This window comes from Prionailurus bengalensis, chromosome D3, assembly GCF_016509475.1.
Source record: "Prionailurus bengalensis isolate Pbe53 chromosome D3, Fcat_Pben_1.1_paternal_pri, whole genome shotgun sequence".
In the NCBI taxonomy this organism is placed as follows: domain Eukaryota; kingdom Metazoa; phylum Chordata; class Mammalia; order Carnivora; family Felidae; genus Prionailurus; species Prionailurus bengalensis.
Genome location: NC_057356.1, coordinates 46,198,809 through 46,224,501, shown reverse-complemented (window position 1 = coordinate 46,224,501; position 25,693 = coordinate 46,198,809). Strand labels below are relative to the sequence as shown.

Here is a 25,693-nt window from a genome sequence, read left to right as displayed (position 1 = left end):
CACGCTGGTTCCCAAAACTGTCTCACTATCTACACTGGGAAGGGAGGGGGCTGAAGAGAAATGTCACCACCAGCACCCCTGTCAGAGTGGCTAGAACCAAAAAGACAAGAAATTCAAGTGCTGGCAAGGATGTGGAGAAAAAGGTACTCTTGTGTGCTGTTGGTGGGAATGCAAATTGGTGCAGTCGCTTTGGAAAACAGTATAGAGGTTCCTCAAAAAAATAAAAATAGGATTACCATAGGATTCACTAATTCCACTACTGGATATCTACCCAAAGAAAACAAAAACACTAATTTGAAAAGATATATGCATCCCTAAGTTTATAACAGCATTATTTACAACAGCCTAGATATGGAATCAATTCAAGTGTCCATTGGTAGACGAATGGATAGAGAACAGCAGTGTGTATATACAACAGAATGTTACTCAGCCATAAAAAAGAATCAGATCTCTGAGGCGCCTGGGTGGCTCAGTCGAGTGTCCGACTTTGGCTCAAGTCATGATCTCATGGTTTGTGAGTTCGAGCCCCACATCAGGCTCTTTGCTGTCAGCACAGAGCCCACTTGGGATCCTCTATCCCCCTATCCCCTCTCTCTCTGCCCCTCCCTTGCTCTCTGTCTCAAAAATAAATAAATGAACATTAAAAAAAAAGTGAGATCTCATCATTTGCAACAGCATGGATGGACCCACGGGGTATTATGCTAAGTGAAATAGACAAAGACAAATAGCATATGATTTCACTCTTATGTGGAATTTAAGAAACAAACAAAATTTATTAAAAGAATTTCTAAAATCTAAATAAATGAAACAACTATTTTCTTGGATAGGGTAATATCAAAAACTTACAATTCCCCAAAGTTGATCTAAAAGTCGATACAAGTCCAATGAAAACTCAATAGAGATTCTCTTGGAGCACAGTAAGATAATTCTAAAAATTATATGGAAGAGTAAAAGACTAAGAAAAGTCAGGATATTGCTGAACAAAGAGAGCAGGGAGAAGGAAGACTGCCCTTAGAGTATCAGGGCTTATTACGAAGCTGTTACAATTAAAACAGAGCAAGATGAGAGAAACGGTTCTCCAGGACAGAAAAGAGCCCAAAACAGACCGTGCATTTTTAAAACCTTAGTTTATATACAGAGGCACTACATCAGATCAGTGAGCTAATCCATATCCAATGGAAAACAATAAAATCAAATTCCAACACAAGCCACAAATGAAAATCAGCTTCAGATGAATTAAGGACTTCATGTCAAAAATAAACTTTAAAGCCAATTAGTGAAAAATACCAGAGAGTATCTTCTAGAATTTGGAGGAAGGAATGATTTCTTAAACAAGATTCAAAAAACATTGACTACAAAAGAAGAGAGGGACTTGACTATGGTACTAAAATTAAGAATATTGGTTCACCTTAAAGAAGTAGAAACAAGAGTTACAAACTGAAAGACATTCACAGTATACAAGTGGCAGACAGTCTTTCATGACGGCTGCCATCAATTCCTTCTGTGTGTGTGTGTGTGTGTGTGTGTGTGTGTGTGTGTGTGTCTGCCACTTCACACATCAAGAGGTAGAGGCTATCTTCCCTGGAGATTATTCTCTCCTCTCGAATCCAGACTGACTTGATTATTTGCAGAAGCAACATTCTGGGATTTTTGAGCAAAGGCCTTAAAAGGACTAGCAGATTCTGCTTTCCTCCTCTTGCAAGCCAACCTCCAGGTAAAAAGTCCAACTACCCCCAGATCACCATGATATGAGAAAGCCCCTGCTAAGCAAATGGAGAGGACACACGGAAGACCACAGAGACACCTGACGTGTTCATAAAGCCTTCTGGGACCGTCCAGTCCTGCCTAGGCAGCTACTGAATACACCTGAGCTATTCCAGGTGACACTGCATGGAGCAGAAGAACCATCTAGCTGAGCCCCGTCACCCCATAGAATAACGAGAAAAAAAATTATCGTTTTAAGCCACTAAGTTTTGGGGTGCTGTCTTACACAAGAATCAATACCTGAACCAAAAACATAAAATCAACAAAGAATTCTCATCAGAAATATATGCCAAACTTCTGCAAATCAATAAGGAAAGTATAAACAGATCACTAAAAAGAAGGGCAAAAGTAGGAATAGGTATTTTACAGAGAGGAAACACATACATCAATAAGCATTCAAAGAAATGTTCACTCTCACCACCATTAGTGATCAAGGCAGACCACAGGGTAATACTGTTCAAAATGTGAGGATAAGGGGGCTTCTGGGAAGATGGCAGCGTAGGAGGACGCTGGGCTCACCGCGTCCTGCGGATCACTTAGATTCCACCCACACCTGCCTAAATAACCCAGAAAACCACCAGAAGACTAGCAGAAACAGAGTCTCTGGAGCCAAGCACAGACAAGATACCCACAGAAGAGGGTAGGAAGGGCGGGGAGGCGGTGCGCACTCCACGGACTGGCAGGAGGGAGCCGGGCGGAGGGGCAGCCAGCCGGCCAAGCAGAGCCCCCGAGTCTGGCTGGCAAAAGTGGAGGGGCCGGACGGAGTGTGTCCGGACAGCAAGCAGGACTTAACATCTGGAAGGTTACAAGTTAACAGATCTGCTCAGAGAACGGGAGGGCTGGAGGACAACGGGAGGGAGAGTTGTTGAGCCCCGGACGACAGAGCTCAGCTTGGCAGGGAACAAAGGCGCTCACCAGCGCCATCTCCCTCGCCCATCCGCAGCCAAAATCCCAAAGGGAACCAGTTCCTGTCAGGGAACTGGCTTGCACCGGGCAAACACCCAACGCTGTGCTTCTGCGGATCCATCCCTCCGGCAGGTCTGACTCCCTCCCGGTGCCACAGGGCCCCTCCCAAAGCGGATCTCCGAAGGAAAAGCGAGCTGAGCCTGCCCCTCCCACCCCTGTGCACCTTGCTGATCCACCCCAGCTAATACGCCAGATCCCCAGCACCACAAGCCTGGCAGTGTGCAAGTAGCCCAGACGGGCCACGCCACCCCACAGTGAATCCCGCCCCTAGGAGAGGGGAAGAGAAGGTACACACCGGTCTGACTGTGGAACCAGTGGGCTGGGGGCAGACATCAGGTCTGACTGCGGGCCCCGCCCACCAATGCAAGTTATTCAAGACAGCACAGGGGAAGTTCCCCGCAGTCCCACTCCAGGAACTAGCCAAAATGATGAAACGGAAGAATTCCCCTCAGAAAAACGTCCAGGAAATAACAACAGCTAACAAACTGATCAAAAATGATTTAAACAATATAACAGAAAGTGAATTTAGAATAATAGTCATAAAATTAAGCGCTGGGCTTGAAAACAGTATAAAGGACAGCAGAGAATCTCTTGCTATAGAGATCAAGGGACTAAGGAACAGCCAGGAGGAGCTAAAAAAATGCTATCAATGAACTGCAAAATAAAATGGAGACAACTACGGCTCGGATTGAAGAGGCAGAGGAGAGAATAGGTGAACTTGAAGATAAAATTATGGAAAAAGAAGAAGCTGAGAAAAAGAGAGATAAAAAAATCCAGGAGTATGAGGGGAAAATTAGAGAACTAAGTGATGCACTAAAGAGAAATAATATACGCATAATTGGTATTCCAGAGGAGGAAGAGAGAGGGAAAGGTGCTGAAGGTGTACTTGAAGAAATAATAGCTGAGAACTTCCTGGATCTGGGGAAGGACAAAGGCATTGAAATCCAAGACGCACAGAGAACTCCCTTCAGATGTAACTTGAATCGATCTTCTGCACGACATATCATAGTGAAACTGGCAAAATACAAGGATAAAGAGAAAACTCTGAAAGCAGCTAGGGATAAACGTGCTCTAACATATAAAGGGAGACCAATAAGACTCGTGACGGATCTCTCTACTGAAACTTGGCAGGCCAGAAAGGAATGGCAGGAAACCTTCAATGTGATGAACAGAAAAAATATGCAGCCGAGAATCCTCTATCCAGCAAATCTGTCATTTAGAATAGAAGGAGAGATAAAGGTCTTCACAAACAAACAAAAACTGAAGGAATTCATCACCACTAAACCAGCCCTACAAGAGATCCTAAGGGGGATCCTGTGAGACAAAGTACCAGAGACATCACTACAAGCATGAAACCTACGGACATCACAATGACTCTAAACCCGTATCTTTCTATAATAACAATGAATGTAAATGGACTAAATGCGCCAACCAAAAGACATAGGGTATCAGAATGGATAAAAAAGACCCATCTATTTGCTGTCTACAAGAGACTCATTTTAGACCTGAGGACACTTTCATATTGAAAGTGAGGGGATGGAGAACTATTTATCATGCCACTGGAAGTCAAAAGAGAGCTGGAGTAGCCATACTTGCATCAGACAAACTAGACTTTAAATTAAAGGCTGTAACAAGAGATAAAGAAGGGCATTATATAATAATTATAGGGTCTATCCATCAAGAAGTACTAACAATTATAAATGTCTATGTGCCGAATACGGGAGCCCCCAAATATATAAAACAATTACTCACAAACATAAGCAACCCTATTGACAAGAATGTGGTAATCGCAGGGGACTTTAATACCCCACTTACAACAATGGATAGATCATCTAGACACATGGTCAATAAAGAAACAAGGGCCCTGAATGATACACTGGATCAGATGGACTTGACAGATATATTTAGAACTCTGCATCCCAAAGCAACAGAATATACTTTCTTCTCGAGTGTACATGGAACATTCTCCAAGATAGATCACATACTGGGTCACAAAACAGCCCTTCATAAGTATACAAGAATTGAGATCATACCATGCGTACTTTTGGACCACAATGCTATGAAGCTTGAAATCAACCACAGGAAAAAGTCTGGAAAACCTCCAAACGCATGGAGGTTAAAGAACACCCTACTAAAGAATGAATGGGTCAACCAGGCAATTAGAGAAGAAATTAAAAAATATATGGAAACAAACAAAAATGAAAATACAACAATCCAAACACTTTGGGATGCAGCGAAGGCAGTCCTGAGAGGAAAATACATTGCAATCCAGGCCTATCTCCAGAAACAAGAAAAATCCCAAATACAAAATCTAACAGCACACCTAAAGGAAATAGAAGTAGAGCAGCAAAGACAGCCTAAACCCAGCAGAAGAAGAGAAATAATAAAGATCAGAGCAGAAATAAACAATATAAAATCTAAAAAAAACTGTAGAGCAGATCAATGAAACCAAGAGTTGGTTTTTTGAAAAAATAAACAAAATTGATAAACCTCTAGCCAGGCTTCTCAAAAAGAAAAGGGAGATGACCCAAATAGATAAAATCATGAATGAAAATGGAATTATTACAACCAATCCCTCAGAAATACAAGCAATTATCAGGGAATACTATGAAAAATTACATGCCAACAAACTGGACAACCTAGAAGAAATGGACAAATTCCTAAACACCCACACACTTCCAAAACTCAATCAGGAGGAAACAGAAAGCTTGAACAGACCCATAACCAGCGAAGAAACTGAATCAGTTATCAAAAATCTCCCAACAAATAAGAGTCCAGGACCAGATGACTTCCCTGGGGAATTCTACTGGACATTTAAAGCAGAGATAATACCTATCCTTCTCAAGCTATTCCAAAAAATAGAAAGGGAAGGAAAACTTCCAGACTCATTCTATGAAGCCAGCATTACTTTGATTCCTAAACCAGACAGAGACCCAGTAAAAAAAGAGAACTACAGGCCAATATCCCTGATGAATATGGATGCAAAAATTCTCAATAAGATACTAGCAAATCGAATTCAACAGTTTATAAAAAGAATTATTCACCATGATCAAGTGGGATTCATTCCTGGGATGCAGGGCTGGTTCAACATTCGCAAATCAATTAACGTGATACATCACATTAATAAAAGAAAAGAACCATATGATCCTGTCAATCGATGCAGAAAAAGCATTTAACAAAATTCAGCATGCTTTCTTAATAAAAACCCTCGAGAAAGTCGGGATAGAAGGAACATACTTAAACATCATAAAAGCCATTTATGAAAAGCCCACAGCTAGTATCATCCTCAATGGGGAAAAACTGAGAGCTTTACCCCGATATCAGGAACACGACAAGGATGTCCACTCTCACCGCTGTTGTTTAACATAGTGTTGGAGGTGCTAGCATCAGCAATCAGACAACAAAAGGAAATCAAAGGCATCAAAATTGGCAAAGATGAAGTCAAGCTTTCACTTTTTGCAGATGACATGATATTATACATGGAGAACCTGATAGACTCCACCAAAAGTCTGCTAGAACTGATACATGAATTCAGCAAAGTTGCAGGATACAAAATCAGTGTACAGAAATCAGCTGCATTCTTATACACTAATAACAAAGCAACAGAAAGACAAATAAAGAAACTGATCCCATTCACAATTGCACCAAGAAGCATAAAATACCTAGGAATAAATCTAACCAAAGATGTACAAGATCTGTATGCTGAAAACTATAGAAAGCTTATGAAGGAAATTGAAGAAGGTATAAAGAAATGGAAAAACATTCAATGCTCATGGGTTGGAAGAATAAATATTGTTAAAATGTCAATACTACCCAAAGCTATCTACACATTCAATGCAATCCCAATCAAAATTGCACCAGAATTGAAGCTAGAAAAGGCAATCTTGAAGCTAGAAAAGGCAATCCTAAAATTCATACGGAACCACAAAAGGCCCCGAATAGCCAAAGTAATTTTGAAGAGGAAGACCAAAGCAGGAGGCATCACAATCCCAGACTTTAGCCTCTACTACAAAGCTGTAATCATCAAGACAGCATGGTATTGGCACAAAAACAGACACATAGACCAGTGGAATAGAACAGAAACCCCAGAACTAGACCCACAAAAGTATGGTCAACTAATCTTTGACAAAGCAGGAAAGAACATCCAATGGAAAAAAGACAGTCTCTTTAACAAATGGTGCTGGGAGAACTGGACAGCAACATGCAGAAGAATGAAACTAGACCACTTTCTTACACCATTCACAAAAATAAACTCAAAATGGATAAAGGACCTGAATGTGAGACAGGAAAACATCAAAACACTAGAGAAGAAAGCAGGAAAAGACCTCTCTGACCTCAGCCGCAGCAATTTCTTACTTGACACATCCCCAAAGGCAAGGGAATTAAAAGCAAAAATGAACTATAGGGACCTCATCAAGATAAAAAGCTTCTGCACAGCAAAGGAAACAATCAACAAAACTAAAAGGCAACCAACAGAATAGGAAAAGATATTTGCAAATGACATATCAGACAAAGGGCTAGTATCCAAAATCTATAAAGAGCTCACCAAACTCCACACCCGAAAAAACAAAAACCCAGTGAAGAAATGGGCAGAAAACATGAATAAACACTTCTCTAAAGAAGACATCTAGATGGCCAACAGGCACATGAAAAGATGCTCAACGTTGCTCCTCATCAGGGAAATACAAATCAAAACCACACTCAGATATCACCTCACGCCAGTCAGAGTGGCCAAAATGAACAAATCAGGAGACTATAGATGCTGCAGAAGATGTGGGGAAACGGGAACCCTCTTGCACTGTTGGTGGGAATGCAAATTGGTGCAGCCACTCTGGAAAACAGTGTGGAGGTTCCTCAAAAAAGTAAAAACAGACCTACTCTATGACCCAGCAGTAGCACTGCTAGGAATTTACCCAAGGGATACAGGAGTACTGGTGCATAGGGGCACTTGTACCCCAATGTTTATAGCAGCACTCTCAACAATAGCCAAATTATGGAAAGAGCCTAAATGTCCATCAACTGATGAATGGATAAAGAAATTGTGGTTTATATACACAATGGAATACTATGTGGCAATGAGAAAGAATGAAATATGGCCCTTTGTAGCAACGTGGATGGAACTGGAGAGTGTGATGCTAAGTGAAATAAGCCATAGAGAGAAAGACAGATACCATATGTTTTCACTCTTATGTGGATCCTGAGAAACTTAACAGAAACCCGTGGGGGAGGGGAAGGAAAAAAAATGAGGTTAGAGTGGGAGAGAGCCAAAGCATAAGAGACTCTTAAAAACTGAGAAGAAACTGAGGGTTGATGGGGGGGTGGGAGGGAGGGAAAGGTAGGTGATGGGCATTGAAGAGGGCATCTTTTGGGATGAGCACTGGGTGTTGTATGGAAACCAATTTGACAACAAATTTCATATATTAAAAAAAAAAAACAAAACAAAAACAAAAAACAAAATGTGAGGATAACCAGGATTGGAAAGGATATGGTATGAGTATGAATCGGCACAAAGACTTTGGAAACTGTTTTGGCATTATCTCATAATGTCGAAAATTCACATTTCTTGTGACCCAGGAATTCTACTCGCAAGCTCATAACCCATAAACTCTTGCACAATCTTGATGACATCATGTTCAAGAATATTCACAGAAGCACTGTTCACAAGGTCAAAATCCTGGGAATAACCTAATTACCCACAGCCACAGGAGTGACAATGAATCACAGCAGTGTATTTACACAAGGAATTAATAAATGACCGACAGTGAATAAATGAATATATTTGACAACACGAGCAACCCAAATGAGAAGGACTTACTATTTAGGAATATACAGTTGTAATGAAAACTATATACAAAAGAAAAATTAATAAAGGATTCAGAACGATGGTTACCCCAGACTGTGGGAAACAGAGAGACAGGAGGTGAGGAAACTATATGGTTAGATAGATGTTATTATCAAGGCATTGTTTTTGGTTTTGGTAGCAGATACGTGGATGCTTGTTATACTATTTAAAATCCATCCATCCATCCATCCATCACATATACATTAAGCCAGACCATGCAAAGACCAATGATGAAAGCATGTCATTAAACAGAGGGTTATGAATAACCCATAATCCAACTCTGCCTCTGAGGTCCAATATTTTTTAAATACCCATAAATAGGGGCACCGGGGTGGCTCAGTCATTTAAGCATCTGACTCTTGATCTCAGCTCAAGTCATGATCTCACAGTTCGTGGGTTGGAGCCCCGCATCAGGCTTTGTGCAGACAGCGTGGAGCCTGCTTTGGATTCTGGGTGTCTCTCTCTCTCTCTCTCTCTCTCTCTCAAAATAAATAAATAAACTTAAAAAAAAAAAAAAACCTTAGGAGTAAATGAAAGCAAGACCAAAACTGAGAGAAGTCAGAGAAGAGGGGGGCAAAGAGGAGGATTCTTTCACTCTTGTGTTCGATTATTCATCCATCCATGTGACAAACCTGTGCGGGTATGCCTCTGTATTCCAGAGAGGAAGACACTAAAAGACAAGGACAAGGGACTTCTCTTGGGAATAGGGACAAGGGATGCATGCTCTGAATTGTGTCAAGGCTATTATTAGCTTAGCCGTATGGAAAACAGCAAATATAACAGAAGGGGCTAGAAGGAAAGGGGACAGAATTGTTTAAATAAACAATGAAACAGAGTTGAGATCTAAGGTTGGAAGGTCCCAGAAGAAAGCCCAATGTTTCAGAGACCCACCAAGTGGCTTTTTCAGAAGCACAGGAAAAAAGTCTTTCCTAGTTCCTAACATTTTTGATGATTGTCCTCAGCTAAAATCCTCTCCTATACAATGCTTCCCATCTAAATTCACAGTATAACACTGTAAGGTTCTAAGTAACTAGAAGCCGATATTACAGCAGTGCTCCCTAATATAATTTTATTGTTTGAACACTCATTCCTTTATTCGCTGTTTCAGAACTGCCTACACATGTAGAGCACTGAGTTGGATGGCAGGGATTAAAAACAAACACACAAACACTAAGAGTTGTCCCCTGTCCCTAAAGATTTAGCGAGAAGAGAAGTGGCTGAAACACCACGCATTACTGAAAGGTGTTGGAATCGAGCTAGCACAGGGATGTGGGAAGGAAGGAGAGGCATGCCATGCTTGATTTTGCTTTATCTTCACAACACTCCCAGGCTTATATCGAGGTATTGAGAACTCAAAGGTTTGAGGAAGAGAAGGCTCAGAGAGATGAAGTGCCTCACCTCAAACCACACAGCCAGGACGTGTAGGAACCAGGCCCTGTGTGTGGGTCTGGTAATGTTACTCACAGCCAGATGTCTTCCATGCTGATCTAGCTGCTCTGGGAGCTCCATCAACTAGCCCTGTCTTACATTTGGACGGACTGAAACAGCAGTTATGCAACTTTCCACACACCTGCCCCCGACCTGGGACAGAGACCCGGCTCCGGAAAGCACCCTGTCCCACAGAAGTGTGGATGAATGCTCTCATGGTTGGCTCGGCAAACCCAGCAACAGAAGCACTTAACCACACTTGGCCGTCAACAGCCGAATTATGTATCAGCTCGTTCATGCCACCACAACCTTCTCCTAGCCATCACTCACAAAGGTCCCCAAGCCACATGCCTTAAAGGCACTATCTCAAGTCCTCAACCCAAGCCAGCCAGAGCGCTGATGTGCAGAACATTCTGGAGTGTGCCCATTCCAAACATAAGATTGCTCTTCCCAGGGGGACCTGGGTGGTTCAGTCAGTTAAGTGTCCTGACTCTTGGTTTTGGCTCAGGTCATGCTCTCAGGGTTCGTGAGATTGAGCCCAGAGTTGGGCTCTGAGCTGACACCAGGAAGCCTGCTTGGGATTCTCTCTCTCCCTCTCTCTCTCTCTCCCTCCCCCGCTTGTTCTCTCTCTCCCTCTCTCCTCTCTCTCTCTCCTCTCTCTCTCTCAAAATAATAAAATAAATAAACTTAAAAACCAGATTGCTCCTTCCCAGACCTTCTTCAGAATTCCCCCTTCTGAAAGGCACAAAAGCACATCAGCGTGGTTACTGATGATTAAGACAAGCAGTTTGCCCGTTTCCTGCAGACCCATATGTCTGCACAGGGTGGATGAAGGGTAATTATACAGCACAAGAGAGCGCCCAGCTCTGCACCCCACAGATTTCACCCCACAAGTGCAGCATACACATATAGTGTGCTGAGGTCCCAGAGGTAAGGATTTGAGAAATCTTTAAAGCAAAGGTTGAGCAAAGCTCAAGGTTGGTTCCAGGTATTTTTTTTTTAATGTTTACTTATTTTTGAGAGAGACAGAGACAGAGCCATAGCATGAGTGGGGAAGGGGCAGAGAGAGAAGGAAACACAGAATCTGAAGCTCCAGGTTCTGAGCTGTCAGCACAGAGCCCAACGCAGGGCTCGAACTCACCAACCACAAAATCATGACCTGAGCTGAAGTCAGATGCTCAACTGACAGAGCCACCCAGGCACCCCTATTCCAGGTATTTTTTTAAAGATAAGAAAAATTTTTGCAGAGAAGAAAATGTCTACAAAATTTACACTTATTACTCAAAAATGGTGTCCCTACAAGCCAAAAATTCTGGAGGTTTTCTTTTTTCAACTCATTTCAAAAAGGTGCGTTTCGGAGTAGAACGATGGAGGTTTAAATCCTGCCTCCACAAGTTACATGTTCGCTGAATTATTTAGCCTCCCTTGAGCCCTGTTTTCTCTTTGCTAAAATGGGCTAATCCTCCAATCATATGCAGTGGTTGTAAACAGTCAAAGAGACGTCATCCATAAAGTGATCCCTCACCATCAGGATTGCCAGCAGGCCACTGAGGTGTTTGTTTAAAATTCAGATCTCAGGTCCTGCACCCCTGCCTGGAGGCTGTGTCTCTGTGTCTTGTCTCATAGTATGGAAGCTAGAAGTCTGCAATCAAGGTGTTGGCAGGGCCCTGTTTCCTCTGAAATCTGCAGAAGGATCCTTCCTTGCCTCTTGCCACTTCTGGTGGCCCAGCCCTAGTCACTGGTCTCAACCACTATATCAGATATCTCTACTTTGCAATTCAACACATCAGGGCCACAACTGTCTTCCAAAGGCAGGTTATTGAAATCCAGGCACTTTTTGGTCAAACAGCACTTCTATCCAGGTGTTGCTATAGTATGAAAATTCTATGATGGTATCAGCCTTTGACAGTTTCTTCAAAAAGCATCTATGGAGGGGAGGCTGGGTGGCTCAGTCAGTTAAGTGGGCAACTCTTGATTTCAGCTCAGGATGTGATCTCACAGTCATGAGATGAAGCCCCGCATGGGATCCCCTCTCTCCTCTCTCTCTGCCCTTCCCCCACTCTCATGCATGCTCTTTCTCTTTCAAAATAAATAACGTAAAAAAAGCATCTATGGGGTATCTGTGATGCACCGCCACAGGGAAGACAGACATGAGCAGGAAAACGTGGCGCCCCCCTCAGGGAGCTAAAGATCTAATAAGGACATCAGATGTGAAAACAAATGGCTCCCAGGTAATGAATGGAATTAGCGAGGTGGTGCACAGTTTGGCTGAAACTCTGGGGGAGGGGCAGTTAGCCTGGCAGTGGCAGCATAGGATAGTAAGAGCATGAACTCTGCGGCCACGGGGCTGCACCACGCGCTAGCTTTCTGATCTTAAACACATACTGAACCTCTGTGTGCTTCTGTTTCCTCATCTGTAAAATGAGCATGCTAAGAATACCCCCTTGACAAACTGCTGTCAGGATTAAGAAGTCAGTACGTGTAAGGTGCTTTACAACAGTACCAAGCAAGCATCAGTAAATATTGCCTAAGTGTGAAATGTACACCTTGCACTGAGCAGCAGACTAAGTCCCCTGATCGCTATTACTCACCATGCTGCCTCTTTATTTGGTATCACTTCTGTACACAGTACATGCAATATATGGTGTAACTTGAAAGTAGTACAGAATTGTTCCTTGTCCCCACTTCTCACAGCTAAGCTATGCATAAATAATCGAATTCAAATTCATCTTCCTTTCTGGCTAATACCCATTTGTTAATCGCACATGTATTTTCTGAGCATTCAGGATGGGAAAACCACTAAGAAAGTACAATATGTTTATGACACTGAAAAACTGGCAGAACACGTGAGACTCAATGAGTTGGCTTTCCCCAGGGCAGTTTCCACCCTGTTGGCATGAGGGATCTGATCAAGGCCCTGCTAGCTCATGCAAAAAGCTCTTTTTATATGAAGCAGAAAAAAAAGGCTCCCTGCCCCTGAGCAGATACAGCCTTGCCCAGGCTGGATTTCAGTCGCCACTTGTCCCTTGGCCAGGAGCCCATGTATGCAGTCAGTTCCACTGACTAGGACCACTGAGGTACCATTGAGAAAGTCTTTTCCTCACTAGGCAAATGGTTCCAGAATGTTGAGCAAGGGTTAATGCAGGCTCATGAAAGCCTAAATCACAACCAGAAAAAAATGTATGATCTGGAAGAATGTATTCTTGCCACCAAAATTGGCCTGAAAAAGTTAATACCTCCCCCCTCCAAAAAAAAAAAAATGTTACCTTTTTTTAGAATGATAAAAAGGTGTTTAATGTTTGATAAACAAATTCAAGTGCATAAAGAAATTTCCTTGAATTTAATAAAGATGCTAAAAATGTTCTTTGGATTTTTTTTAACAGTTTCTTTTTACATACAGAGAAACAACCCCATCAACTGTCTGCATCAATAATCCTCGCTGGCGGGCTCACCATTTACCAGGAAGACATCATGCGGCACAACCCATCCTACAGACTGTCAGACCAGCAGGGACATCTAACTTGAAGAACCATCCCTAGATCTCTTTAATCAAGACTGTTCATCACCCGGAGGCCTTTAACTACCAACTAGCAATTACCTACGAGATCAATGAACCCAGGCACTGGCTTCACTGAAGTGTGACCACTGCCACTACTGCTAGTGGTGATGTCTATACCCCATGCTGACTTCAATCACTGAAGATGCAGGTGTCGCAAAGAAGAGGAAAAAGCCTCCCTCCCCTTCACGCACAATGTGAAAAGCATGCATAAGGCGACCGAACTGAGGGTTATGGATTCATCTTGGGAAGGCCAAAAGCGACACTAACGAGATTCTTAGCCTCGTCTATCAGAGGACGGGCCTCCGCAGGAGCACGCTCCACTTTCTGCAACAGACAAAGGGTTGTCACCACCTCCCTGCAAAGGCTTTCTGTCAGATTTTCGCTTCAGGATGACTGATGAAGTAGAAGGCCCAGGAATGTCTTCTCCTGGAGGCTTTCTCGCATTTCCTTTGTAACTTTTTCCTCCTCACATGCTGTCCCACATTTCAATCGTCTGTCTCCTTTTTTTGTTCTTCAGGCTGTCTTAGTTTTTCCTTATACTTTTCAACTTGTGCATTCAATTCCGCTGGCATTTTCAAATGAGCAGCTGCTAAAGCCTCTTGTCATTTAAAATTTGTTTAATGTTTATTTATTTATTTTGAGAGAGAGCTAGCAGGAGTGGGGGAGGGGCAGAGAGAGAGGGAGAGAGAGAATCCCAAAGAGGCTCCACGCTATGAGCACAAAGCCAATGATCTCACAACTGTGAGATCATGACCTGAGCCGACACCAAGAGTCAGACGCAGGAAGCACACCCCTCTGTCTCCAGGGCCGGCCGCACAGACAGCCGCTGCTCATCCAACTCCACCATCACTCTCCCTGCAAAATGTTTCTTCAACTGATATAAAAATGTGTCCCTATGTAAATAAATAATATCTAAACTAGTCGTTAATACAGTACCAAAACAATTTAACAGTTATTCTGTAAAAGTCTCTTTGCCGGTGGATTATTTAGCATGCCAAATATGTTCAGTATATAATGTACTGTACATTTCATTCTTAAAAGAACTCTTGATAAAAAAATTTTTTTTTCAACATGTATTTATTTTTGAGAGACATAAAAATACAGAGCACGAGTGGGGGAGGGACAGAGGGAGACACAGAATCCAAAGCAGGCTCCAGGCTCTGAGCTGTCAGCACAGAGCCTGATGCAGGGCTTGAACTCTTGAGCCATAAGATCGTGACCTGAGCCAAAGTCAGACACTTACCCGACTTAGCCGCCCAGGCACCCCTATTCCAGTGCCAATTTTTATTTATTTTGTGCTCCTTCCTTGGAACCAACTCGTTTTTCCAGAAGCATCATTTGTTTGTTTGTTTATTACGGGTGTGGTGTTTAAAAACCAAGATCTGGGTATGAGGTACCATTTAGTATATGTTCATTGTTCCCAGTGTATCATTGCTTCTAGATCCCTTCAGTGGACAGAGCGAGAAACTTAACTCCAAGTAGGAAAAACTCAGAGAGGTCCACCCCAAGACACATTGTAATCAAACTGTCAAAAGACAAAAAGAGGGGTGCCTGGGTGGCTCAGTCGGTTATGCGTCCGACTTGGACTCAGGACATGATCTCATGGTTTGTGAGTTCGAGCCTCGTATTGGGCTCTACACTTACAGTTCAGAGCCTGCTTCAGATTCTCTGTCTCCCTCTCTCTCTGCCCCCCCACTGTGCACACACTCTCTCTCTCAAAAATAAATACATGAACATTAAAAAGAAAAGACAAAAGTAATCTTGAAAGCAGCAAAAGAGAAACAATTTATCACATACAAGGGATCCTCAATAATATTAACAGCCTATTTCTCATCTGAAACCATGGAAACCAGAAGGCATGGAGATAACATATTTAAAATGCTGAGAGGAAAATAGAATTCCGTACCTGGTAAGTTATTCTTCAAAAATGAGGGAGAAATGAGGACACTCCCAAATAAACAAAAGCCGAAGGAGTTTATTGCTAGTAGACCTGCTCTATTGAAGGTTAAAAAGCTAGAGAAGCTAAAGGAGTCTTTCAGCTGAGATGAAAGAACACTAGACAATAACTCAAAGCCATGCAAATAAATAAGAAATACCAGGACAGATAACTACATAGATAAATACAAAAGCCAGCATTATTGAATTTTTGGTTTGTCCCATATGATTTAGAAGAGATGCACAGAACAACAATTACATATGTATGTCAACAGGCAACAATGTAAAAGATCTAATTTGTTAGGGCGCCTCAGGGGCTTAGTCAGTTAAGCATTGGATTCTTGATGTCAGCTCAGATCATGATCTCAAGGTTTGTGAGAATAAGCCCCATATCAGGTGTGCTGACAGTGCAGAGCCTGCTTGGGATTCTCTCTCTCCCTCTTTCTCTCTCTGCCCCTCCTCCACTCATGCACTTGCTACCTCTCTATAAAATAAACTTTTTTTAAAAAAAAGATCTGGGGCGCCTGGGTGGCGCAGTCGGTTAAGCGTCCAACTTCAGCCAGGTCACGATCTCGCGGTCCGGGAGTTCGAGCCCCGCGTCAGGCTCTGGGCTGATGGCTCAGAGCCTGGAGCCTGTTTCCGATTCTGTGTCTCCCTCTCTCTCTGCCCCTCCCCCATTCACGCTCTGTCTCTCTCTGTCCCAAAAATAAATAAACGTTGAAAAAAAAAATTTTTTTTTAAATAAAAATAAAAAATAAAAAAAAGATCTAATTTGTGACAATAACATAAAGAGTGGGAACAGACCTGTATAGAAGCAGAATTTTAGATGCCACTGATGCTAAATTTATATCAACTCAAGTAATCACTATGAAAATAACCAAAAAATATACAGAAAAGTAAATGAGGAAATCAAAATGGTTCATTAGAAAAAGAAATTAAACACAAAAGAAGGTAGGAATGGAGGAATTGAGGAACCAAAAAATAGAAGACATACAGGAAACAAGTAACAAATGGCAGAAGTAAGGCTACTTTAAATGTAAATGGATTAGGCTTATAAATTATCACATATCAATAATCACTTTAAATTTTTTTTTTTAACGTTTATTTATTTTTGAGACAGAGAGAGACAGAGCATGAACGGGGGAGGGGCAGAGAGAGAGGGAGACACAGAATCGGAAGCAGGCTCCAGGCTCTGAGCCATCAACCCAGAGCCTGATGCGGGGCTCGAACTCATGGACTCACAGACTGTGAGATCGTGACCTGAGCTGAAGTCGGATGCTTAACCGACTGAGCCACCCAGGCGCCTCTAAATGTAAATGGATTAGACTTCTAAATTAAAAGGCAAAGATTTGCAGAATGGATTAAAAAACAAAAAACATGATACAGATCTACCAGAGATTCACTTTAGACACAAAGACACAAATAAATTGAAAGTGAAAGAATAGAAAAAGGTATTCCCTGTAAAGAGTAACCCAAAAAGAGCTGGGATGGTTATACTAATACCAGACAAAATAAACTTTAAGTTAAAAATTGTTACAAAAGATAAAGACAGACATTACACAATGAGGGAAGGGCCAATCCTTCAAGAAGATATAACAATTTAAATATATCTATACCAAACAAAAAAGCCTCATATGTACAAGAAGCAAAAATTGAGGGACCTGAAGGGATGCATAGTTCTATAATATTAGTTGGAGACATCAGTTCTCCATTTCAATATTAAGTAGTTTCTCGAAAACTTAAATATAAATTTTCTATGTGATCTAGCAATTCCACAGCTAGGAATCTACCCAAGGAAACTGAAAACATATGTCTACACAAAGATTCGTTTGTGAATGTTCATGGCAGCATTAACTTATAGGAGCCCAAACCTGAAAACAATCCAAATGTCCTTGACTGGGATAAAGAAAGTGAGGTGTTGCTACACAATGGAATACTATTTTCTGCAACAAAAAGAAACAAACTACTAAATCATACAAAAAATGAACTTCAAAATCATTATGCCAAGTGAAAGAAGTCAGACACAAAAGACCACATATTGTATAATTTCATTTATATGAAATTTACAGAAATGGGAAATTTTTAGAGACAAAAATAATACTAGTAGAGAAACTGAAAGCATAAACACAAGAAAACTTTTGCAGCCGATGGAAATCCAGTTCTACAACTGGATTCTAGTGATAGTTGCACAACTCTATAAATTAATTAAAAAATATTTAATTCAGGGGCGCCTGAATTAAATATTTTTCAGTTAGTTGAGAGTCCGACTTCGGCTCAGGTCATGATCTCACGGTTTGTGGGTTCGAGTCCCGTATCGGGTTCTATGCTGCCAGCTCAGAGCCTGGAGCCTGTTTCGGATTACGTGTCTCCCTCTCTCTCTGCCCCTCCCTCACTTGAGCTCTGTCTCAAAAGTAAGTAAACATTAAAAAAATTTTTTTTTTTAATATTTAATTCACACTTACAATGGATACATGTTATAGTACTTAAATTACACCTCAATAAAGCTGTTAAAAATGACTCATACTTCAGTCTAGTTTTGGTAAAAAATATGAAGAAAATGTGTAGTTTTCACACTCATATGTGCACTGAAGATGCAAAATGCACACAGCTAACTTTCTGTAATGAGTTAAGCACAGTTTTCTTACAAGTCCTTTCCTTTGCCTATGACTACATACTTCTTTTTCTCAGATTAAATGATCCACATTCTCAATGGCACAGGTAATTCAGAGCATGAAGTAAGATCTTGCAATTCAAGGACTGAACATTCACATTTCCAACTATTCACTTTCAACAGCCCTGAAAGTCCATGAGCTCCAGTAGTCTGTGATTTGTTGAGAAAAAATTTTAAAAATGTTTTAATGTTTATTTTATTTTTGAGAGAGAGACAGAGCGTGAACAGGGGAGGGGCAGACAGAGAGGGAGACACAGAATCCGAAGGAGGCTCCAGGATCTGAGCTGTCAGCACAGAACCCGATGCAGGGCTTGAACCCATGAACCCTGAGATCATGACCTGAGCTGAAGTCGGACGCTTAACCTACTGAGCCATCCAGGCACCTCTGTTGAGGAAAAAATTTAAATTGCTGACGTCCTGCTATGTGGAACCATGTTCCACCTCACCCTGGTGAGTGAACATGGCTCTCCAGAGGAAAACATGGATGTTTGTCTTCACCAAATGATTTGTGCATAAACTTTCATTGTTAAACTTTGGCCAATGTCGATAAACACAGAACTATTAGGAAAATCATTTTTTAAAAAGTATTATTCATCTTTAATGCAAACTGGTGCAGCCATTCTGGAAAAATGTATGGAGGCTCCTCAAAAAATTAAAAATAGAACTATCCTATGACCCAGCAATTGCACTACTAGGTTTTTATCTAAGGGATACAGCTGTGCTGTTTCGAAGGGGCACATGCACCCCAATGTTTATAGCAGCATTATCAACAATAGCCAAAGTATGGAAAGAGCCCAAATGTCCATCAATTGATGAATGGATAAAGAAAATGTGGTATATGTATACAATGGTGTATTACTGGGCAATCAAAAAGAATGAAATCTTGCCATTTGCAATACGTGATTGGAACTAGAAGGTATTATGCTAAGCGAAATTAGAGAAAAACAAATATGACTTCACTCATGAGGACTTTAACATACAAAACAGATGAACATAACAGAAGGGAAGCAAAAATAATATAAAAGCAGGGAAGGGGACAAAAACATAAGAGACTCTTATATATGGAGAACAAACAGAGGGTTACTGGAGGAGTTGTGGGAGGGGGGATGGACTAAATGGGTAAGGGGCATTAAGGAATCAACTCCTGAAATCATTGTTGCACTATATGCTAACTAACTTGGATGTAAATTTTAAAAAATAAAATTAAAAAAAAGGATTATTCATCTTTAAATTGCTGACTGGAGTCATTTGTCTGAAGTTTCAAAATAACACACCTAAGAATTGTTACAAATGTATCAGTGGAATAATAAATGTCTTCATTTCTCAGCCCTTGCTCCAGACTTTCCTATCGGTTTCACAAAGGAAAAGGCCCTTGTTGAAGCTAACAAATGGTTTCTCTTTCACAATAGTTCTATAAACAGCCTTAGTGAAATTGAGTTTCCTGTTTATGACCATTAGTCCCAGTTACACAAACACACAACCTAGCCTGCTTTGTGCCAAGCATTCCTGCTCTTGGCTGTAACTGACCAGTGTGTGCAAGCTCCCCTACCACTGTCATTCAGGTTAGATACAGGTTCCTACACATAAATTATAATGTAATTAAGGAACATACAAAAGATGTGTTGAATTGTCAATGTACAAAATCGGCATCATATATTTGGTAAATAGGTTCACTTCGTTCCTGGTGAGTGTAGTGTTAATGCCAAACTAAACCAAACACAAGGTTATATTTTCAATGCAGCCTTCCACTAACATTTTACCATCATCTCTAGCAGATGTCAGAAATAATAATGTGTTTTGATTCCATAGGTAAGTAAACATTTAAAATTGAAGCATAACGTGTGACAGATTTCAGTGGGAGTTTCTTCTCAGAGGAATAGAATTAATTTGTGCATTTTCCTTGTATATTCTTTACAAACTTCTTTACCGCCTTTAGCTGTGTCTTCACCATCCTCTCCTTCAATATTTTCTGAGCACATATACTGTACCAGCCTTTGCGGCTAAGCATGGGATACAGCTGTGAACCAGACAGACAAAATCCCTGAATCACAGAGCTCTCAAACACCAAAAACTTTATGTCTGAGCAGTAACAAGTATATAAAATCTTATTTAATGAATTTGAAGTCCAGAGAAACCACAGCAGATACTTTTCACACAACAAACAAAAACCTCAGACTTTTAAAATCCTCTATCTATCGACACGTGCTACCATTCAAGTATCAGAATTATTATTACAGAATCAGAACCATAAGCCCAGGTTTTATTCAAAGACATGACTTTTATTCATTTTTTACATTTTTTGCAAAATCCTTCTGCCTGAAATTCTAAACCCTGGCTGGCCCTAAAGATTTATTTTTAGAAAGCTGAAAGAAATAGAACTTATTAACTCTTCTCCATTTCCCATCTTGAGCTATACATAAGATTCAAGATCATCATCATTCGGGTACAACCAATTGATCAATCCCAGTCTCTCTTTCTTTTCCCACTCATCTCCCATCACCCCGCAGTTTTCTGAAAGGCAGGGTCTATACCAGGTGTTGCCAACAATGGGCTAGAGTGAGCATCTCAGAGCCCAGCTCTTAGAACTCCCCTTCCCTGTCTTCTCTGTCCTCATTAGGTAAGAACCTCTCACGTGAGCAATCAGTGAGATCTCCTCAAGCCCTCAACCGTGAAAGCAGAAAGCACTATTCAGCAGCAACTTTGGCTCTCCTTATTTTTACGGAAGAATACGGCATAACACCAGATGGCATTATTTTTCCACTGTCTATGGCCTGGCCTAGAAATGCAGTCTGCTGAATGACCTCAGAAAGGCCACTTCCTACTCTATCTAGGACTGTGAACCAAGGTTTAAGGACCAACGAAACTCCATCAGACCAGAAAATAGGACTTTTCTGGACCTCCAAAAAGTAGTATCAACCTATGAGCATTCAAAACAAAACAAAACAAAACAAAACAAAAACAACCAGTGAGGAGGGGAATGAAGATCAGTCCATTCTTAGGCAAATCCATGGGAGAGGAGACAGCTGAAAATTTCTTTGATACCTTTCTTCTGCTTGCGTTTACTCTTTCCATAATTAGGACAGTTCTCTCCAAGCTGGATGTGCCAGACAATCCAATGGGATGCCAGAAGGGAATATTAAAACTTGTTTATTTTACTTAAAAATGAAGAAACTCAGTCTTACTAATATTGAATGTGCAGGTGGCATAGGGCCTTTACCCTGTCCTCAAGTCACCTGGTCACAATGGTCCTGAGAGTCTGTCTGTCCAAGGGAAGAGGAGGAGGGGTTCCACCAGCTATCATCTGACCATGACACATCAAAGCTTGCATGTGCCTGGTTAAGTGGACATGTGGATTCTATTCTCCTGAAGGGCAGAACAGTTCCAAACTTGTACTACAAGGAGGAGTGATAATGAAATTATTTTGATGGCACAGATTCACCGGTTCTCTCATGGTAACCTACTTAAAAGAATTTGAAATTTAAAGATGAGTCACACTTTTTTTTTTCCACAAAAATTCCAAATCTGCTTATTCTGGGATGACATGGGCTGCCAGTAGTACACGACCTGATAGATATTTACAAAAAATAAGGGTACTTACCAAGGTAAAGGTGTTGTTTTAATGATGTGTGAAAAGGTAAATACTGTTCTAAAGAAATGGATGCTTTGGGGGTTTTTTTAATGTTTTTAAAAATTTTTTTTAATGTTTATTTTTTGAGAGACAGACAGAGACAGAGCATGAGCAGGGGAGGGGCAGAGATTGAGAGAGACACAGAATCCGAAGCAGGCTCCAGGCTCTGAGCTATCATCACAGAGCCCAACGTGGGGCTCGAACTCACAAACCGCGAGATCATGACCTGAGCCCAAGTCGAATACTTAACCGACTGAGCCACCCAGGTGCCCCAAGAAATGTACACTTTGAAAAGAGTGTTTTGGGAAATAGATGTTTGGAAATGTTTCATTTTTTGGCCGTTGAAAAGACAGAATTGTGTTACTCTAAAAGTTCTTATGTTTGCACATTTTAAAAACATGGACACAGAATTTTGTAATATATTTTAATATTAAAAAAAAAGGACTTGCAGTGAGTTTTGATTCACTAAACACACTACCTTCCTACCTTCCACTAAAACACAATACCTTCCTACCAAGAAGTACTTAATGCCATTTGAAAAGCAAACATTGACTGGCCAAGTGTCTACTTTAAAAAATTTTTAGAATAACTGAAGGATGGGGCAGAAATATGAGTACCATGATTTAATGAATTCAGGCAATATCAGACCTGTGGAGTTACACAGAATCCCACGCTCAGAAAGTCTCCTCAGTTAATTTAATATTCCGCTATCACCATTTGAAATTCATAATTTTTGGACAAGGTGCTCCACATTTTCATTTTGCACTGTACTCTGTGATTATGTAGCTGGTTCTGGAATTCCGTGGTCAATGCAGTCCTTCTGGAATCTACCCATTTTTTTTTTTTTTGAAATATCTTTCCAGCTAGGACAATCACTAATTTCCAGCATTAATGTAAAACCAACCTTGAATTGCTGGATCATAAGTGCTCAACTCAACTTGTCAAAACTATTTATATAAATAATTACATCTGGATATTTATAAATAACTCTACACAATAACAAATTAAGTATTTAGAGAAAGCAAAATTAAAAGGCGCTGTTAATAAAATTAAAAGTATTTTCATCCTTGTCATTTTAATTTTTATTTCTATGCTTGTGTGTTTTATAGTACACATAATATACTAATAAAGCAATACATGCACACAATTTACAATTGCATGTTCAACAAGTTGTTATTTATGGAAATGCACAACCAAGAGTTTCTACAACACTGACCTAGATTCTCAACGACAATCGTTTGCCTTTGGAGCCCAAGCTCCAAAATCACTCCCTCTTCCGGCAACACTTTCCTATTCCTCAGCAATATTTCCCAGTAGAAGGAGGGAGGCAATTATGAATTATGGCTCAGTGTAAAGAAAATTTAGAGTCAGGACTGGGTTCAAATCTCCCTACCCTACTTGAAGACGCTGGCACGTTTCTCAACCTGCTCCCGGATCCAGTTCCCAGAGCTGTTGTGAGGGTCCTGTGTCAGCACCTGGCACACGTCCAGATGCTGATTAAGCACCAGCAACACTATCATTCGCACCAGGTGTTCGCACTGAGTCTCTGACGGACCCTGAGCGTCGCGTCCATTGCTGCCCATTTCATCTCACTCGCCCCAGAGACCCTGAGTGGTGGCACTTCAGGCGGTGCGGTGAGGTGCATCTTTTGGGTGACATCGGAGTGATACTACCGATATAACCTAAAAGTTCTCTCCAAATACGCCACGGAAACCCACTGCTACCAACTTCTCCGAATAAGGTCGGGGAGAAAGAAGGGCCTAGGAGGAGGCGTCCAGGGCACTCAAGGCCTGGTCAGGCGCTACCTGAGTGCCTGGGGCAGGACGGCAGGACGGGGCGACAGTTCCGTACTGTGTACGCACTTCGGGGGCGCACCTTGGGACTTTCTGCTCAGCGCGCCCAAACTTAACGTCAGCCTTCACTCACCTGGCGCGCTCTACCCGTCCCTGCCTCGGGCGGCGCGTCTGCAAGCCTGGTGCCCCACAGGTTCGCACCTCCGCACCGCGCCTACCACCGGGGTCGCCGGCCCGCGCGGAGCTGGGGGACCCGGTCCGGGTCACCTGGGCTCTCCAGCGTAGGCTGGGGAAGGACCCCCTCCCTCCGCGTGCAGTCGCTGGGCAGAGCACGCTGGGCAGAACGGGGAGGGGGCCCCGCCCCCTGCCACCCCTCGCTCGCTCCGGGACCTTACCTGGATGGTGTGGCCGCTGCCCGGGGCGGTGGGCCCCCCCACCAACTTGCAGTAGAGCTCGGGCCGGGGCCGCGCGCCGCCAGGCTCCCGCTCTCCGCAGGTGGCGGTGGCCCAAATCCTCGCCGCCTCCGCCAGATTGAAGTAGGGCGGGTGCAGGCTGAGCCGGGCCGCGGCCCGGGGTTCCCGAGAGGCGCTCACCGCCCGCAGCAGGGGCGGCGGCGGCAGCAGCAGCAGCAGGAGCAGGACTGGCCTCGTTGCCCAGCCTGGAGCCCACGCAGCCGCCGCCATCCTGCAGCGCACGATCCTCCCGGGAAGAGCGAGCTCAGCCCCGGGTGTGGGCGGCGGCCGACCGCACCCCCGCCCCACGCGCCTGGAGCCCGCGGCGTGGGGGCGGCTTCTCTGGTCTGGAACCTGCAGCGGCTGGAGCCGGCAACCAACGGAGCAGGAACTGACAGCGCCCAGCCTCGGGCCAGGAGACGAGGTCTCTGCGAACGCGCTGCGCGCTGCAAACTTCGCGGGCGGGGAGCGCGGAAGGCGTTCCCGGGCTTCTACCCTGGCGGTCGCGGCGGGAGCCGGGACCGCCCCACCTTCCCACGCCCCGCGCAGAAATCAGATATTTTTCCTCTCCAGCTACTCACGGTCACACACCAGTGAGGAAAGCCAGCTCTGGACCTCGGACAAGGGAGTCGGCTTGCAGAGAATTTGGGTGAGACATCAGAGCAAGCTGGCGCTGCCTGCAGAACTTACATCAAAGACATTGTGGCTTCCCGGACAAGTCTCAATTGTCAAAAGACAAGTCCCGTCAATTTTCAGACACTGTGCGCCAACGATAGAAACGGCACTGCCGCCACGTACCGAGTCTGGGATCCAAGGAGCTGACGGAGAATTGGGAGTGGCGGGACATACACATTTAAAAGACAGCCAATAGCGGAGGTTGTCGTTTGCCAAACTTGTGCAAAGGCACTTTGGAGGAAATCCTTTAGATGCCCAATCTGCTAAATTTTACAGATAAACGGAGAGATGTTGAGCGAATTACTGACGCTGTCAAGCTGGCTTCGGAGCAGAGGATACCCCCACCCCGAGGCTGAGATTTGGTCCCGTGTGCAGGACACCTCTCAGCGATTTAAGTACCTCAGAGGAAGCAGGACTGGAGCTGTGAAGGTTGGAGAAGGGGGGAAGGCGGTGTGAGAACAGTGCTTGAGCAAAGATGGAGATAAGCATAAAAGTGGTACAGTTCAAAGGAAAGAGAAATGACCAGCATATTTATTAAATACTGGGATAGGTGCTAGGAAGAAAGCAGTGTACTTATTTAATCTTCTGTCTGCTCTTCAAAAATAAAAAGATAGGGAAAGGAATTCGTGCGTGTAACACCAAAAGGAGAAGCCACAAAGATTGATAAGCTGACATAAAAACTGAAAGTTTCGTACACCCAGAAGCACCATAACAAAACAAAAATGGAAAACAAATGAGAGGAGAAAATGTTCACCATAAAGGACATAGGATTAATAACTTTAATATATAAACTGCTTTCACAAAACAATTAGAAAAAGCTGAATACTCAAGGATAAGAGACAATATAATTAACAGGAAAAAGTTTTTTCTATGCTAATAAACATGAAAACTTTTTTGACCTTCCTGGGAATTGAAATGCAAGCAAAGCACCAATGAGACTCATCTTTCACCTACCAAACTAGAAAAGATATTTTTTAAAT

The 25,693-nt window shown here is 42.5% G+C and overlaps 1 protein-coding gene across 1 annotated transcript in view; it reads right to left on the bottom strand.

Moving 5' to 3' along the window:
* The window catches only part of LAMA3 (laminin subunit alpha 3), a 267,946-nt gene extending 243,156 nt beyond the window's left edge, over window positions 1-24,790 (bottom strand). Inside the window, 1 exon segment of the mRNA XM_043558464.1 lies at window positions 23,982-24,790. Coding sequence (XP_043414399.1) covers window positions 23,982-24,269 — 288 coding nt within the window. The 5' untranslated portion in view covers window positions 24,270-24,790.
* Window positions 24,791-25,693: the final 903 nt, after the last annotated feature.